A 15,364-nucleotide genomic window follows, 5' to 3' on the forward strand; every position below is an offset into this window, starting at 1 on the left:
TGTGTGTTCCCTCCGCTCTACTGTGTGCCGTGGCCGTCTTGTCTGTGGTTCTCCTCTGCTCCTACAGCTACCCTCAGCCCTACAGGGTGCTGTATGAGATGTGGTGCCGGGACCAGAGCCGCTGCATCACCCCCAGATATGTGTACCATAGCCAAGGCATCTTCCCTGAGCCAGCCTCCCAGGGCAGAGTGGAGTACCAGGAACTGCTCCCTGAGGATCTCTGATCTGAGGAGGTCTGATAGTGGGACATATGTCTTCTATTTTATCACCAACCACCCAGTGGAGAAGCCTCCTGGACAGCCTGGAGTAACCCTGCTAGTGGCAGGTAAGACCACAGTGCTTATTATATGGTTGTTTTTTTTACACGTATTTTGTGTAAATATGCCTTGTGGTCAATGATTATATGTAGATAGCAACTGACCGGTGGCGAGTTAATAAAGCCGCATTGAGTTAATAAAGCCTCATACAAACATAGTCTCTTTTTTGCTTTCTAAGTAAGGCAGCTCCAAAATGCAGGTGTTTTTCAGCCTAGCTCTGTGCTTTCTGTGGTGGTGGGACAGGCAGCAGAAAATACAGAGCATAGGGGTTGGTAATGTTCTCTAGTTGCGCCGTGATTGGCTAAGTGTTCTGTCACTCATGGGGACACTATGTCACCACAAAATCTACAGGGGAGAGCTCTAAAATTCATTCCCCTTGGGTGCTGCCATAGATTTACATTAGAAGTGCCCATCCAAGAAGGCTCAAGGTCATTGTGCAGTGTGCCGTCTTTCGGATGGGATGTTAAACGGGTGTCCTGACTCTGTGGTCACTAAAGATCCCATGGCACTTATTGTAAGAGTAGAGGTGTTAACCCCGGTGTCCTGGCTAAATTCCCAAGCTGTCCCTCATTCCATCACGGTCACCTAATCATCCCCAGCTAACAATTGTCTCATTCTTCCTCCCAGGTCGTTGCTGTAAATGAGAATGTGTTCTCAGTCAACTTGTCTGGTAAAATAACGGTAAAATTTAAGTTAAAAAACACATTGGCCACAGACGAAATTACTTTAAATCACATTATATCTACCGTAGCTTTGATTGGACTGATCATGTCAACATTATACTTTCAAAATCTTAGCTAGCAAGCTAGATAAGCAGTCATCATCATGATTCAAGTCGACAATCTACTGGCAAATCCTTTTCCATCCTTGTCATATGAAGGTCAATTATAGATAAAACGTATCAGTGCTCATTGACCAATTCAACAATGAGTGGTTTGGAAGCAATCAGTGGCTAACTGCAAGCATTGCAAATCAATCATTAGTCTGCTATAGAGTGAAGTGGCTGTGTGGTCCCAAGTCTAAGAGTAAGGGTCTCTTTTCCTAGTTTAAAAGATAAACTTTCAACATTGGCCATGCTGTCAATGAAGCATGATTTTTTCCGGGCTCAAAACAACTGTTAACTCGGAACTACAAAATCTGACTTTAGTGAGTTCAAGACAACTCGGAACTCGGGGGAAAACGAGCTACAATTGGGAAAATACGTTTTGAACTTTCATACAACTCGGAATTGTAAATCCGGAACTCAGGCCTCTTTTTAGAGCTACGACCCGAAGATCACTGACATCATCATGATTCAACTTTTTTGTTGTTGTTGAGTTCCCAGTTCGAATTTTGTTTATTTTTATTAGGATTTCCATTAGCTGTTGCAAAAGCAGCAGCTACTCTTCCTGGGGTCCACAAAAAACCTGAAACATGACATAATACATTAACATTAATAGACAAGAACAGCTCAAGGACAGAACTACATACACAGTTGTCTTGAAAGCACCATAAATCCAGAGAATGTCAGACTTTGATGACAAAGTTTGAAGGCAAAATTTGCCCACGAAGGACCGCCGTGCCATGTTCCTGTTCAAGTGAGCACAGCACAACAAGGTAAGTCCAAAAATGTATTGTATGCTGCTGCATAAATGATGGAATATGCCAGGGAGATATGTATACTGCCAATGTTCGGAATTCTGTCGTCGGTCCTAGCTCGCTCATTAACAGTTGATGTTGAGATGTGTCTGTTACTTGAACTCTGTGAAGCATTTATTTGGGTTGCAATTTCGGAGGCTGGTAACTCTAATTAACTTATCCTCTGCAGAAGAGGTAACTCTGGGTCTTCCTTCCCTGCGGCGGTCCTCATGAGAGCCAGTTTCATCATAGTGCTCAATGGGTTTTGCGACTGCACTTGAAGAAACTTTCAAAGTTCTTGAAATTTTCCGGATTGACTGACCTTCATGTCTTAAAGTAATGATGGACTGTCATTTCTCTTTGCTTATTTCAGCTGTTCTTGCCATAATATGGACTTGGTCTTTTACCAAATAGGGCTATCTTCTGTACCACCCCTACCTTGTCACAACACAACTGATTGTCTCAAACGCATTAAGAAGGAAATAAATTCCCAAATTAACTTTTAACAATGCACACCTGTTAATTGAAATGCATTCCAGGTGACTACCTCATGAAGCTGGTTGAGAAAATGCCAAGAGTGTGCAAAGCTGTCATCAAGGCTGGCTACTTTGAAGAATCTCAAATATAAAATATATGTTTATGTTTAACAAGATTCCATATGTGTTATTTCATAGTGTTGATGTTTTCACTATTATTCTACAATGTACAAAATAGTAAACATAAAGAAAAACCCTTGAATGAATAGGTGTGCCCAAACTTTTGACTGGTACTGTACATTTAGTGTGTAACTATTTGACCTATGAGAATAGGAGAGCTGTTGAAGTTGTGGCCAGCTTCAAGCTTGTCTTCACAGAGATCAGGTCTGACCACAAGCCTGATCTCTGTGAATGTTAATGACATCCTCATTTCTGAGTCACTCTGAGAGGAGCCATTGCTTCCTCGTTTCAGTATTATCACATGATTCAGAGAGACTCTCATAGTGTCCTTACACTTCCTCAGAAAGTTTGTCAATATTTACCAATTTTCTCATTAACTTCCTGAAAGACTCTCTGAGTAATAGTGACAGTGATATTGATATCTGTATGTACAGTACCAGCTGTTGGCAACAACATTGAGAGCTCTCTTGTAATTAAGAAGTTATTGTACTTTAAATCCTGATGGTATGGTGGCATGTCCTACGACAACAACGACTGTATGCAAAAGTTGCGGAATTGTAGCAGGAAGTCACATGGTCTTGACTGTCAGTATGGAATCATCCTTTGGGTGACCACCCACCGCCTCTGATTCACATTGTTTGGTTTTTATTTTTCAGAGTAAATAACCCACAGACACTAGAGAAGCTTTAACCAAGTTTAATTCTTCCCAAAGGTTCTGTACAGCTGTAATCAGCCAACCCAACATTTGTCCCATCAAGATATTTATTAACTGAATGATTGATCCTGAAATTTCATTGGACGACAGTTGCTTTTTTTGTTTGAGGTGCAGCCGCTGGGGGAAGGTGCTTGTAAAAGGGAAGTGGCCATGTGACTGGTTTAGTTTGTAACTATCTGACTAAGTTTGAGAGAATCTTGTTTATTTATCTTGAATTTAAGTTGAATTAATATTTTGTTTGATCTCCCCTCGACTGCACCAGAACCTGTATTTTTGGTTGTTTAGTTTGGTGGTTTTATTAATTATGTACTGTTATGACCTCCTTTTTGACCAGGCTGAGAGGGTCTCAGTAATCCAGTTTGTATTCACTAATGAAGGGGAATATCATTTTTTGAACTTGCAACCTGTTGTTGACTTCTTTATTTTGCCACTCAACCCAAACTTGAAGAACCTGTGTATAATTTGTAATAGGCTTCTGAGTGGCGCAGTGGTCTAAGGTGCTGCATCTCATTGCAAAAGGTGTCACTACAGTCTTTGGTTCAAATCCAGGCTGTGATTGTAAGTCACACAGTTGGCGTAGGCCATCATTTTAAATAAGAATTTGTTCTTAACTGACTTGCCTGGTTAAAAGAATTGCGTACACATCTCTTGTCTAATTGCAGTGTCCCTCAGTCCCACTGGTGATGTTGTTGAGGGCAGCTCAGTGATGTTATACTGCTGTAGTACTGCCCACACTCCAGCAGAAAGCCCAATAAGACATACCTGTCACGCCCTGGTCAAAGTATTTTGTGTTTATCTTTATGTATTTGGTCAGGCCAGGGTGTGGCATGGGGTTTTTGTAATTGTGGTGTGTTTGTCTTGGGGTTTTGGTGGTGGTATTGGGATTGTAGCTTAGTGGGTTGTCTAGCAAAGTCTATGGCTGTCTGGAGTGGTTCTCAATCAGAGGCAGGTGCTTATCGTTGTCTCTGATTGGGAACCATATTTAGGCAGCCATATTCTTTGAGTTTGTCGTGGGTGATTGTCCTTAGTGTCCTATGTGTACTCTCTGTTAGTTTGCACCAGATAGGCTGTTTCGGTTTCGTTTATTGTTTTTTGTAAGTTCGTGTTTCTTTGTTGTATTAAACATGGATCGCAATCGACACGCTGCAGTTTGGTCCGACTCTCCTTCATCACCACTAGAAAACCGTTACAATACCAGACAGATAACAGGACGGGGCACATCATATTACTTCTCTATTCCTGTTTTAAATGGAAATACACTGGAATGTCTATCCATATGTTGTTGTGTTTGTAGTGGTGGTTGTCTGGGCATTGATGTTGTTGGGTTTGACAATTTGAACATTGAGATATTAAATAAATGATAGAGAAGAAGCATAGAATCAAAGGAGAAAGTTAAGGGTTCTCTGTGGGAAGCCAGAAGGCTTTGGAATATGTTTGATGGAGGAGAGGAGAGTGACGTGTTGATACAGGAAAGACAGATGGACATCTGTGTATTAGATGAAAGAGGGGTTGAGGCCAGGAGGTGAGGACAGATTCTCTTAAGAGAGTAATAAATGTTTGGTATCCTGTTACCCTCTTTATTAGCTTCTTGTAGAGCCATACAATGTAAGGATTGGAAAGAAGGAGGAGTGTCTTAAGTGGGTTAATAAAGATCTCTACAGGTCGGTGTCCCACCCTCGGGATGGTTGAGCTAATGTGCGCTAATGTGATTAGCATGACTTTGTAAGTAACAAGAACATTTCCCAGACATAGACATATTTTATATGGACAGAAAGCTTAAATTAGTGTTACTGTCCAATTTACAGTAGCTATTACAGTGAACACATGCCATGCTATTGTTTAAAGAGTACACAGCTATCTACCTTAACATGTATATATTGACCAATTAGGCATATTTGGGCAGACATTTTAACATTTTGAAAGGAATGCAATGATTCATTGGATCAGTCTAAAACTTTGCACATACACTTCTGCAATCTAGTGGCCAAAATCTTAATTCCGCCTAGAGTCCTAAGTCCGATAATGGTCTTTCTAAAGTGTTATATTCTCCTACATTAATTTCACATTTCCACAAACTGCAGTGTTTCCTTTCAAATGGTATCAAGACTATGCATATCCTTGCTTCAGGTCCTAAGCTACAGGCAGTTAGATTTGTGCATGTCATTTCAGATGAAAATTGAAAAAAAGGGTCTGATCCTTAAGAGGTCTTAACAAGATAGAAGCATGCACAAGCAATGGACGTTCATGGACACACCTGAGACACATACTGTATATTACAAGTACAGTACAAGACATATTCAATGCCTTCGGAAAATACTTTCCACATTTTGTTACGTTACAGCCTTATTCTAAAATGGATTAAGTCATTTTTTCCCTCTCCAATCTACAAACAATATACCATAATGACAAAGCAAAAACTTTGGAATATTACATTTACATAAGTATTCAGACCCTTTACTCAGTACTTTGTTGAAGCACCATTGGCAGTGATTACAGCCTCGAGTCTTCTTGGGTATGATGCTACAAGCTAGGCACACCTGTATTTTGGGAGTTTATCCCATTCTTCTCTGCAGATCCTCTCAAGCTCTGTCAGGTTGGATGGGGAGCATCACTGCACAGCTATTTTCAGGTCTCTCCAGAGATGTTCGATTGGGTTCAAGTCCGGGCTCTGGCTGGGCCACTCAAGGACATTCAGAGACTTGTCCCGAAGCCACTCCTGCATTGTCTTGGCTGTGTGCTTAGGGTCATTTTCCTATTGGAATGTGAACCTTCACCCCAGTCGGAGTTTGAGCGCTCTGGAACAGGTTTTCATCAAGGATCTCTCTGTACTTTGCTCCGTTCAACTTTGCATCAATCTCCACGTCCCGGCGCTCAAAAACATCACCATAGCTCTCACATCCTGACCTTAGTTCCTTGTTTTTGTTTCTATTTTAGGTTGGTCGGGGCGTGAGTTGGGGGGGGGGCATTCTATGTGTTGTTCTAGTTTTGGTTTTCTATGTGTTTGGCCTGGTATGATTCTCAATCAGAGGCAGCTGTCAATCGTTGTCTCTGATTGAGAATGATACTTAGGCAGCCTGTTTTTCCCACTTGAGTTGTGGGGGATTGTTTTCTGTCTGTGTTTTCACCATACAGAACTGTTTTGTTTTTCGTTTCTGTCTTTCACTTTGTTATTTGGTATTTTCGTGTTCAGTGACTTTTCATTAAAAATGATGAACACTTACCATGCTGCACATTGGTCCGATCTGTCATACTCCTCGTCAGAGGAAGGCGAATCTCGTTACAATAGCATGATGCTGCCACTACCATGCTTCACCGTATGGATGGTGCCAGGTTTCCTCCAGATTTTACTCTTGGCATTCAGGCCAAAGAGTTCAATCTTGGTTTCATCAGACCAGAGAATCTTGTTTCTCATGGTCTGAGAGCACTTTAGGTGGCTTTTGGCAAGCTCCAGGAGGGTTGTCATGCACCTTTTACTGAGGAGTGGCTTCCGTCTGGCCTCTACCATAAAGACCTGATTGGTGGAGTGCTACAGAGATATTTGTCCTTCTGGAAGGTTCTCCATACGCCACAGAGGAACTCTGGAGCTCTGTCAGAGTGACCATTGGGTTGTTGGTCACCTTCCTGACCAAGGCCCTTCTCCCCCGATTTCTTAGTTTGGCCGGGAGGCCAGCTCTAGGAAGAGTCTTGGTGGTTCCAAACTTCTTCCGTTTAAAAATAATGGAGGCCACTGTGCTCTTGGCGACCTTCAATGCTGTAGAAAGGTTTTGGTACCATTCCCCAGATCTGTGCCTCGACACAATCCTGTCTTGAAGCCCTACAAACAATTAATTCGATCTCATGGCTTGGTTTTTGCTCTGACATGCACTGCCAACTGTGGGATTTTATATAAATATAAAATAGACAGGCTTGTGCTTTTCCAAATCATGTCCAATCAATTGAATTTACCATATGTGAAGTTGTAGAAATCAATTTGTAGAAACCTCTCAAGGATGATCAATGGAAACAGGATGCACCTGAGCTCAAATTCGAGTCTCATAGCAAAGGGTTTGAATACTTGTGTAAATAAGGTATTTCTGTTTTTTTTTTAAAATATTTAATACATTTGCAGACATTTCTATAAACCTGTTTTTGCTTTGTCATTATGTGGTATTGTGTGTAGATTGCTGAGAATTTGTATGTATTTAGTCCATTTTAGAATAACGTCTATAACGTCACAAAATGTGGAAAAAGTCAAGGGGTCTGAATTCTTTCCGAAGGCACTGTAACTCTATTACCATAATGACTTATTAATTGCACACTTTACATATCTTAACTTGCGTTCCAATGCAGCTTAGTTTATTCAACATTATGAAAGGATATTTTCAGGCTTCTGGTTTGGCAACAGTGGAGTAGATAACAGAATGGTCCACCTCTAAACTTTCTTCCAGCCTGCAAAAAGCAAATAGAGTTTTTGTATGAGTATATTCAAACATTTCAAATAAACAGACTTCCAGAAATAGGTTATATGGAAAAGGACTGAACTGATAGTGAGTTCACTCTTACCTGGCAGTAGGACTGGGGAGGGGGAAATGGATGCTGGCGTACTGGAGGTTGTCTGTCACGTTGGCCTTTATGGCTTTCACTGTGGAGTATACAACATCATCCTCTTTATGGCATCGGGAGAATTGGGCCTCGTCGATGGAGCTGCGGAACTGCTGGAAGTCAAAGGTAGCGTAATGAGGTTCAGGAGGGTTCTGTAGAGCTGGTGGCACGACCACAGAGTACAGAGAACTGTCTTGGTGGTGGGTGTGAGAGGGAGGCAGTTGAACGTTGGCATAGAGGGCATTTTCCTCTTCCTCTGTTCTAGTTTCCTGTGTGGCTGGGTCATTACTGGTCCTTTTTCTGGATAAGACTGAGTTTTGATCGTCCTGAAAGATGCAATCAGTCAAAAAAAGACCAAACGTTTGAAATATTGACTCCTCAACATACCTTCATCTTTTGGTTAAACTAAGTATCATGTTACTGGGGAAGAATGGAAGCTGGTGCTTGAATGTTGTTCAAATACCATGAACTCTTACTGTGTTCAAACCTTCATATAACACTATTGCACTGAAATGCTATTGGTATTGTGAATTAGAGTGTATATGCTGTGTTCCACTCACCTCTATGTCCACAGCAGTCCTTTGACATAATTTGAACGGGATCTTCCTGTCAAAGAAACCACATTTCTTTGGTGGGACAAATAGGTACCACAAGGCCATCATACTTATGCATTATGATATTTCTAGACTTACCACATCCATAAGAACACAAGAAGTACGATCACGGTGAAAACTGTGGCCGCGGAACCAATGTAAACTGCTATTTGGAAAGTATTTGTAGCTGAAAATGACACAGGGTACAGTACATGAAAAAAATACATTCAAGGGAATTCCCATTTAGAACATATTGATTCAGGAGAACAGGACATTTCCCTCTACACTCACCATGATTGGCACCCTGTATGGTCAGAGACACCTCGGTAGACTTGTGAGCCCCTTCTCTGTTCCTGGCCTCACAGAAGTACTGTCCACTGTCAGAGGAGGTTAGAGAGGTCAATGCCAACACCTCTCCTGACCCTGTCTGTGAGGTGTCTGTTCCATCCTTCTTAAACCAGGTGTAGTTCTCCACTGCTGGGTTGGCGTGGCTGCTGCAGGTCAGGTTCACAGAGCTTCCCTCTAACAGTGGGACAGAGAGACTGATTGATACCAAGGTGTTCCTTGGGGGATCTAAAATAAGCAGAAAAAAATGGAACAATTTAGCTTTTGATATCTGCTCCATATTTAGTAACGATTAATCCAAACACAAACAGTCCTGGCCAATAGGGTTGGTGTCAAGTTCATCTACATTCATGCCAGGTGAGACTGAGATTGCATTGCTTTCCTATGGTACATTCCATGTCCAATTCAACTGAAAGGAATTTAATTGTGATTTACCCTTTAACTCTGCAGATCTGTTATGCTTACATTGTAGTGAAAAACTGTTGCAATATCTTGGATATTACACTCCAAGATACTGCAACCACACAGTTTTAACAACCTGCTTTCCTATAAAGAAAGCAAACACAACTTTGCATATAAAACTGACATCCTCACATAGCATGTACAGTTAACTTACACAGAACATCAAGAAACAGGAGTGATGAGTTGAGGGCTCCATGTTTGTTCTGTGCCTTACAGTAATACCTCCCTGAGTTAGCAGGAGAGACCTTCTCAAGTATCAACTGAGTCCCTGACTGGATAGGGCTTTTCCCATTGACTCTGTACCAGGTGTAGCTCACTGCTGGGTTAGCATGGCTGCTACAGGTCAGATTCACAAAGCTTCCCTCTACCACTGGACCAGAGGGACTGACTGACACAGAGGTGTCCTCAGGAGGGTCTGCAAGTGGAAACAAATAGCTGCGAGTACATCAGTGGAAAACAGCCTTTTTTCTTTCACACAGCCTCAGCAAGGCATACATTGCATCCAAAAGGTGCTGACATCACAAAGTGACTCGTTGGCCTTCTGTTCGTTAGCACCGAATTAAACTGCCAATACTCACATTGAACATTGAGGGCAGTTAGATTAGATCTGATTGTGTTGATACCGTTGCTGGCATTACAGTAGTACCATCCACTGTCCCCTGGCTGGATGTTAGAAAAGGTGTGAGTCTGCCACCCAGCCACAGTGGTGAAGCCCTGTCCACTCTCCTTATACAGGATGTAGTCCAACACGGGGGGGTTTGCACTGCAGCTGCAGTTGAGAGTGACTGAGTTACCCTTAGTAACATCTTCAGATGGATGGACCGACAATGTGACATTCTTTGGAGCATCTGTAGGAGAGGGAGTAAGGTTACAAGTGTTTATATGATGCTGAACATATTTCTCTGTATAGAACCACAACACTACTACAGTACCTCTCACCACACATTTGGTTGTCTGTGCACTTCACAAAACCAAAAGACTGAACTTTCATCCCAATTGGTGGTTCCAGTAAATATAATGGGTCAGAATATATTTATTAACGTTCTCAGAACAGTTTTGCATTTTGTTAGTAGCCATCATTGTGTTATTTGCTCTCACCATACCCTACCAGCATGAACATCATCCTCAAACTGCTCAACTTCCTCTTCAAGTAATCACAATGCAAACACACAGCCACGGTCAGGAAATAGACATTGCCTTGTGTCACGGCAAATTTGTTATCAAGCACATTGACATTCACATCAAACGATCAAGGGATGTTGTATGTGAAAACACTATGCTATCTACAGTTGAAGCCAGAAGTTTACATGCACTTAGGTTGGAGTCATTATTAAAACTCGTTTTCAACCACTCAACAAATTTCTTGTTAAGGTGTATGTAAACCTCCTACTTCAACTGTACATCCGTCTTTCAAAATTCACCCTATTATTTTATCGGAAATAAACCTTATCATTTAGCTTTCTTATGAATATAATGAAATGAAATGAACACCATTCAGAGGCAGCGCATCCTTGATGCAGAGCTTTGAATGTACAGTGCATTCGGAAAGTACTCAGACCCCTTGACTTTTTCCACGTTGTTATGTTACAGCCTTAAGCTAAAATGCATACAATGATATAATGTGCTCATGTTAATTAGATCAGGTATTAACTCACATTGGACATCAAGAGACACTGGAGCAGAGGAGAGATTATATTGACCTTGAACAGCACATCGGTATATACCAGAATCCTCACTATTTGCCTGAAACTCTGTTTTTGATACTGATTGTCCATCCCTGAACCAGACAATAGTGGGATGGTCACTCAGTGTACAGGTTGTGCTACATTTTAGTGTCACCTTCTCTCCCTCTCTCACAGTGGCAGGGTTTACTTCAGCTGTCAGCCCTTGTAGAGAGGAGAAAAACAATAACTACTGAAAATGTTTTGTAGAGTCATGAGAGTGGGCTTTACTTCTGGTATCAAAATTACCTGTCAGAGTTAGTGAAACTGATGTTTTACTGCTCCATGCATTATTAACTGTCGTAAATCTGAAGAGATAGGAATTTGCATCACTACTAATTAGGTTATTCATTCTCAAGGTGCAGTTGTGTTGTTCATTTCCAAGGTATTCTACACGTTTTCCGTATTGCTGGTTCTCAAAGAAATTTGTGTCATCCTTTTGAGTCTTGAACTTCCAGAAGGTATTTGTTACAGTCTGGTGTGAGGGGTAGTCATAACTGCATCCAAACACCACTGATGACCCTTTTAAGGCACATGGATCTGTATCGTTGAAAGTCACCATCCAATCTCTCTCACAATCACCTTTAAAAAACAACAACAACAAAACAAAAAAAGAGTTCATGTTATCACATGTATCTACAACACTGATAGATACAGTGCCAATTTGCCATTTAAAGGTATAGGAAAATATAGCATTCCTGTGTGTGGCCTTCCTTCAGATATGTTAATCAGTCACTTCTGTATTTTGTTCATTAGAAGAGTGAGTTGCTCTGTAATCTCAGATAAAATTTTCCTTCCCTTTGAGGCTTATAATTTGACACGGTTGGGTAGGTTACTTTCTAAATAGAATCTGGTACAGTTACTAGTTACCTGTGCCAAAATGTTATCAGTGACATAACCTTTGGATTACCAAAACTCAGTAACATAATCTGACTACTTTTGAATGACTTTCCCCTTAAAAGGCATTAGCAGAGGCAAAAATAATCCCTCAAGCGCATTTGTTGTGTCACCATAGTGGTCCCTGACTTGTGGTCAGACTCGTTCAGGTGGAACAAACTTAAAGTTCTCCATTATTTCAATGCTGAATTGAATGTCATTAGAAAACAGAAAGATGTCACAATGTTGTTTTTTCCGCAAAAATCCTTTCTGAATTTAAAAGTAATCCATTATTTTTTTAAACTATCTGTAATATTATTACAATATTTTAGCTGGTAACGTAACTGATAACATAAAAACATGTATCAGATTACATGTAACTGATTAAATGTGATCATTGTCCTGTTAATGTAATCAGTTACCCCCCAACCCTGTCATTTGAGAAATATACAGTACCAGTCAAAAGTTTGGACACACCTACTCATTCAAGGGTTTCTCTTTATTTGTACTATTTTCTACATTGTAGAATAATAGTGAAGACATCAAAACTATTAAAAAACACATATGGAATCCTGTAGTAACCCAAAAAGTTTTAAAACCAATAGATTTTATATTCTTCAAAGTAGCCACCCTTTGCCTTGATGACAGCTTTGCACACTCTTGGCATTCCATCAACAAGCTTTATGAGGAATGCAGTCCTGAAGGAGTTCCCACATGCTGAGCACTTGTTGGCTGCTTTTCCTTCACTCTGCGGTCCAACTCATCCCAAACCATCTCAATTGGTTTGAGCCAGGTCATCTGATGCAGCACTCCGTCACTCTCCTTCGTCAAATAGCCCTTACACAGCTTGTTTTGGTCATTGTCCAGTTGAAAAACAAATGATAGACCAACTATGCGCGAACCAGTTGGGATGGCGTATCGATGCAGAATGCTGTGTTAGACCTGCTAGTTAAGTGTGCCTTGAATTCTAAATAAATCACTGACAGTGTCACCAGCAAAGCACCCCCACACCTCCTCATCCATGCTTTACAATGGGAACCACACATGCGGAGATTATCCGTTCACCTACTCTACGTCTCACAAAGACATGGCGGTTGGAACCAACATTCTCAAATTTGGACTCATCAGACCAAAGGACAGATTTCCACCAGTCTGATGTCCATTGCTCATGTTTCTAGGCCCAAGCAAGTCTCTTTTTCTTATTGGTGTCCTTATGTAGTGGTTTCTTTTCAGCAATTTGACCATGAAGGCCTGATTCACGTAGTCTCCTCTGAACAGTTGATGTTGAGATGTCTGTTACTTGACCTCTGTGAAGCATTTATTCGGGCTTCAATCTGAGGTGCAGTTAACTCTAATGAACTTATCTTATGCAGCAGGGGTAACTCTGGGGCTTCCTTTCCTGTGGCAGTCCTCATGAGAGCCAGTTTCCTCATAGTGCTTGATGATTTTTGCAACTGCACTTGAAGAAACTTTCAAAGTTCTTGAAATTGTCCATATTGACTATTTCATTTTTGTCCGTAATGATGGACTGTCGTTTCTCTTTGCTTATTTGATTTGTTCTCGCCATAATATGGACTTGATATTTTACCAAATAGGTATATTGTCTGGATACACCCTACCTTGTCACAACACAACTGATTGAATCAAACGCATTAAGGAAAGAAATTCTGCAAATTAACCTTAACAAGGCACACCTGTTCATTAAAATGCATTCCAGGTGACTACTTCATGAAGCTGGTTGAGAGAATGCCAAGAGTTTGCAAAGCTGTCATCAAGGCAAAGAAAGGGTGGCTACTTTGAAGAATCTCAAATATAAAATATATTTTGATTTGTTTAACACTTTTTGGTTACTACATGAATCCATATGTGTTATAGTAAAAATAAAGAAAAACCCTTGAATGAGTAGGTGTGTCCTAACATTTGACTGGTACTGTACATTTCACTATCAAGGTAACACAATAATGACAATATAACAAATACCCTCTTCCATCTGCAGTATTTCCCTGTTTATCTCCTATGAGCAATACATAGTAGTAGTACATATTTCATATCTCAATTATTAATCATAAGTCAGTGTTGACCTCCACATTATGATAGAGCATCAAAGCAAAAATATGGTTACCTGGCGACGTGAGAGTAATCACCATTATCACACTGGTTGTTTCAAAGAGCCACATTGCAGCAACTGCAACACTTCAATAAAAAACACCACAGGGTTCTATTGGGGAGGGAATTGCTTAACTTAATAGCAAAGTCAATCATGAAACAAGCTCCAACAGCGTTTTCACTTAAAACAGGTGTAATATTTATCTGTCTCGGAAGAGTTTTCTCACATTCTAGATCATGTAGTAATTCTGTCTTTAAATTCTCACTAAACAGATAGATTGAACATCACTGTGCACCAATGTTGCACCAATTAAAGGAAAGAAAACATGAAACTCTACAGAGACAAACAACACTACTCACCCCCCTGCAGAATGTGTCCAGAGAGACTGATCAACAAATGACCATGCAAATAAATACCATGGAGAGGTGTGATAATAACCATGTCACAACCACAATGCAGAAGTTGGGCTGGTTGGTGCTATTTCCCTTGCTGTTACCTTACAATTGATATATTATATTGCATTTAAGGGGGTTACAGTAACATGTTTTATTTATTTCATTTAACCTTTCTGTAACTAGGAAAGTCAGTTAACAACATTCTAACCCAAACTGCTTAACTTCCCTTAAAGGTAACCACAATGCAAACACACAGTCACCCTCAGCAAATAGACACTGCGGTGTGTCATGGCAAATTCAAATTTGCTTTCAGGCACATTGACATTCACAACAAACAGACAAGGTCTGTTATATGTGAGAACACTATGTTATCAACATACTTCTTTCAAAATCCTACTATCTTTACAGAAAATAATAGCATACCTTTTATTGACCTTTCTTTGGAATATAATGCAATTAACTTAACACATTTCAGAAGCAGCACATCCTTTGTGCTGAGTTTTGAACCTAGATAGCTGCTCCAATATGAGTCAAATAATATGATGCGCTCATGTTAATTAGATCAGGTATTAACTCACATTGGACATCAAGAGACACTGGAGCAGAGGAGAGATTATATTGACCTTGAACAGCACATCGGTATCTACCAGAATCCTCAATGTTGGCCAGAAACTCTGTGTTGTGTACTGAGTGTCCATCCCTGAACCAGACAATAGTGGGATGGTCACTCAGTGTGCAGGTTGTTTCACATGTTAGTGTCACCTTCTCTCCCTCTCTCACAGTGGCAGGGTTAACTTCAGCTGTCAGCCCTTGTAGAGAGGAGAAAGAAAAACAGTCATCAATAAAAATAAAATAAAGTAGTGTTATGAGAGTGGGCTTTACTTCTGGTATGAAAATGACCTGTCAGAGTAAAGCTGATGTTCTACTGTTCCATGCAGTTGTCTTTTTTTTTCACTAACCGTCTCAAATCTGAAGTAGC

The 15,364-nt window shown here is 40.6% G+C and overlaps 1 protein-coding gene across 2 annotated transcripts; it reads right to left on the bottom strand.

Annotated features, from left to right (window-relative positions):
- Positions 1-7,471: 7,471 nt before the first annotated feature.
- Positions 7,472-14,516, bottom strand: LOC112245894 (B-cell receptor CD22). 2 transcript variants are annotated; one of them, XM_024414065.2, is made up of 11 exons: positions 14,350-14,516; positions 14,006-14,101; positions 11,257-11,589; positions 10,942-11,172; positions 9,865-10,134; positions 9,441-9,701; positions 8,771-9,052; positions 8,579-8,666; positions 8,447-8,492; positions 7,848-8,212; positions 7,472-7,733 (listed from the first exon to the last, which is right to left on the bottom strand). In XM_024414065.2, the coding sequence occupies exons 2-11, from the start codon at positions 14,058-14,060 to the stop codon at positions 7,667-7,669; spliced, it is 1,998 nt and encodes a 665-aa protein (XP_024269833.1). In that variant the 5' UTR covers positions 14,061-14,101; positions 14,350-14,516; the 3' UTR covers positions 7,472-7,666. The 2 variants fall into 2 exon arrangements, with proteins under 2 accessions (XP_024269833.1, XP_024269835.1); XM_024414067.2 differs by lacking the exon at positions 10,942-11,172.
- Between the last annotated feature and the right edge of the window lie 848 nt (positions 14,517-15,364).

This window comes from Oncorhynchus tshawytscha, linkage group LG23 (assembly GCF_018296145.1).
Source record: "Oncorhynchus tshawytscha isolate Ot180627B linkage group LG23, Otsh_v2.0, whole genome shotgun sequence".
In the NCBI taxonomy this organism is placed as follows: Eukaryota; Metazoa; Chordata; class Actinopteri; order Salmoniformes; family Salmonidae; genus Oncorhynchus; species Oncorhynchus tshawytscha.

Bases quoted from the DNA above. Each gene is read 5' to 3' on its own strand.
- LOC112245894 (XM_024414065.2), bottom strand. From the start codon at position 14,060: ATGTGGCTCTTTGAAACAACCAGTGTGATAATGGTGATTACTCTCACG. The intron at 9,702-9,864 runs GTGAGTATTGGC...TTCCACTTGCAG, and splicing joins AACTGCCCTCAATGTTCAAT to ACCCTCCTGAGGACACCTCT. The intron at 8,213-8,446 runs GTGAGTGGAACA...TGCATCTTTCAG, and splicing joins GGACTGCTGTGGACATAGAG to GACGATCAAAACTCAGTCTT.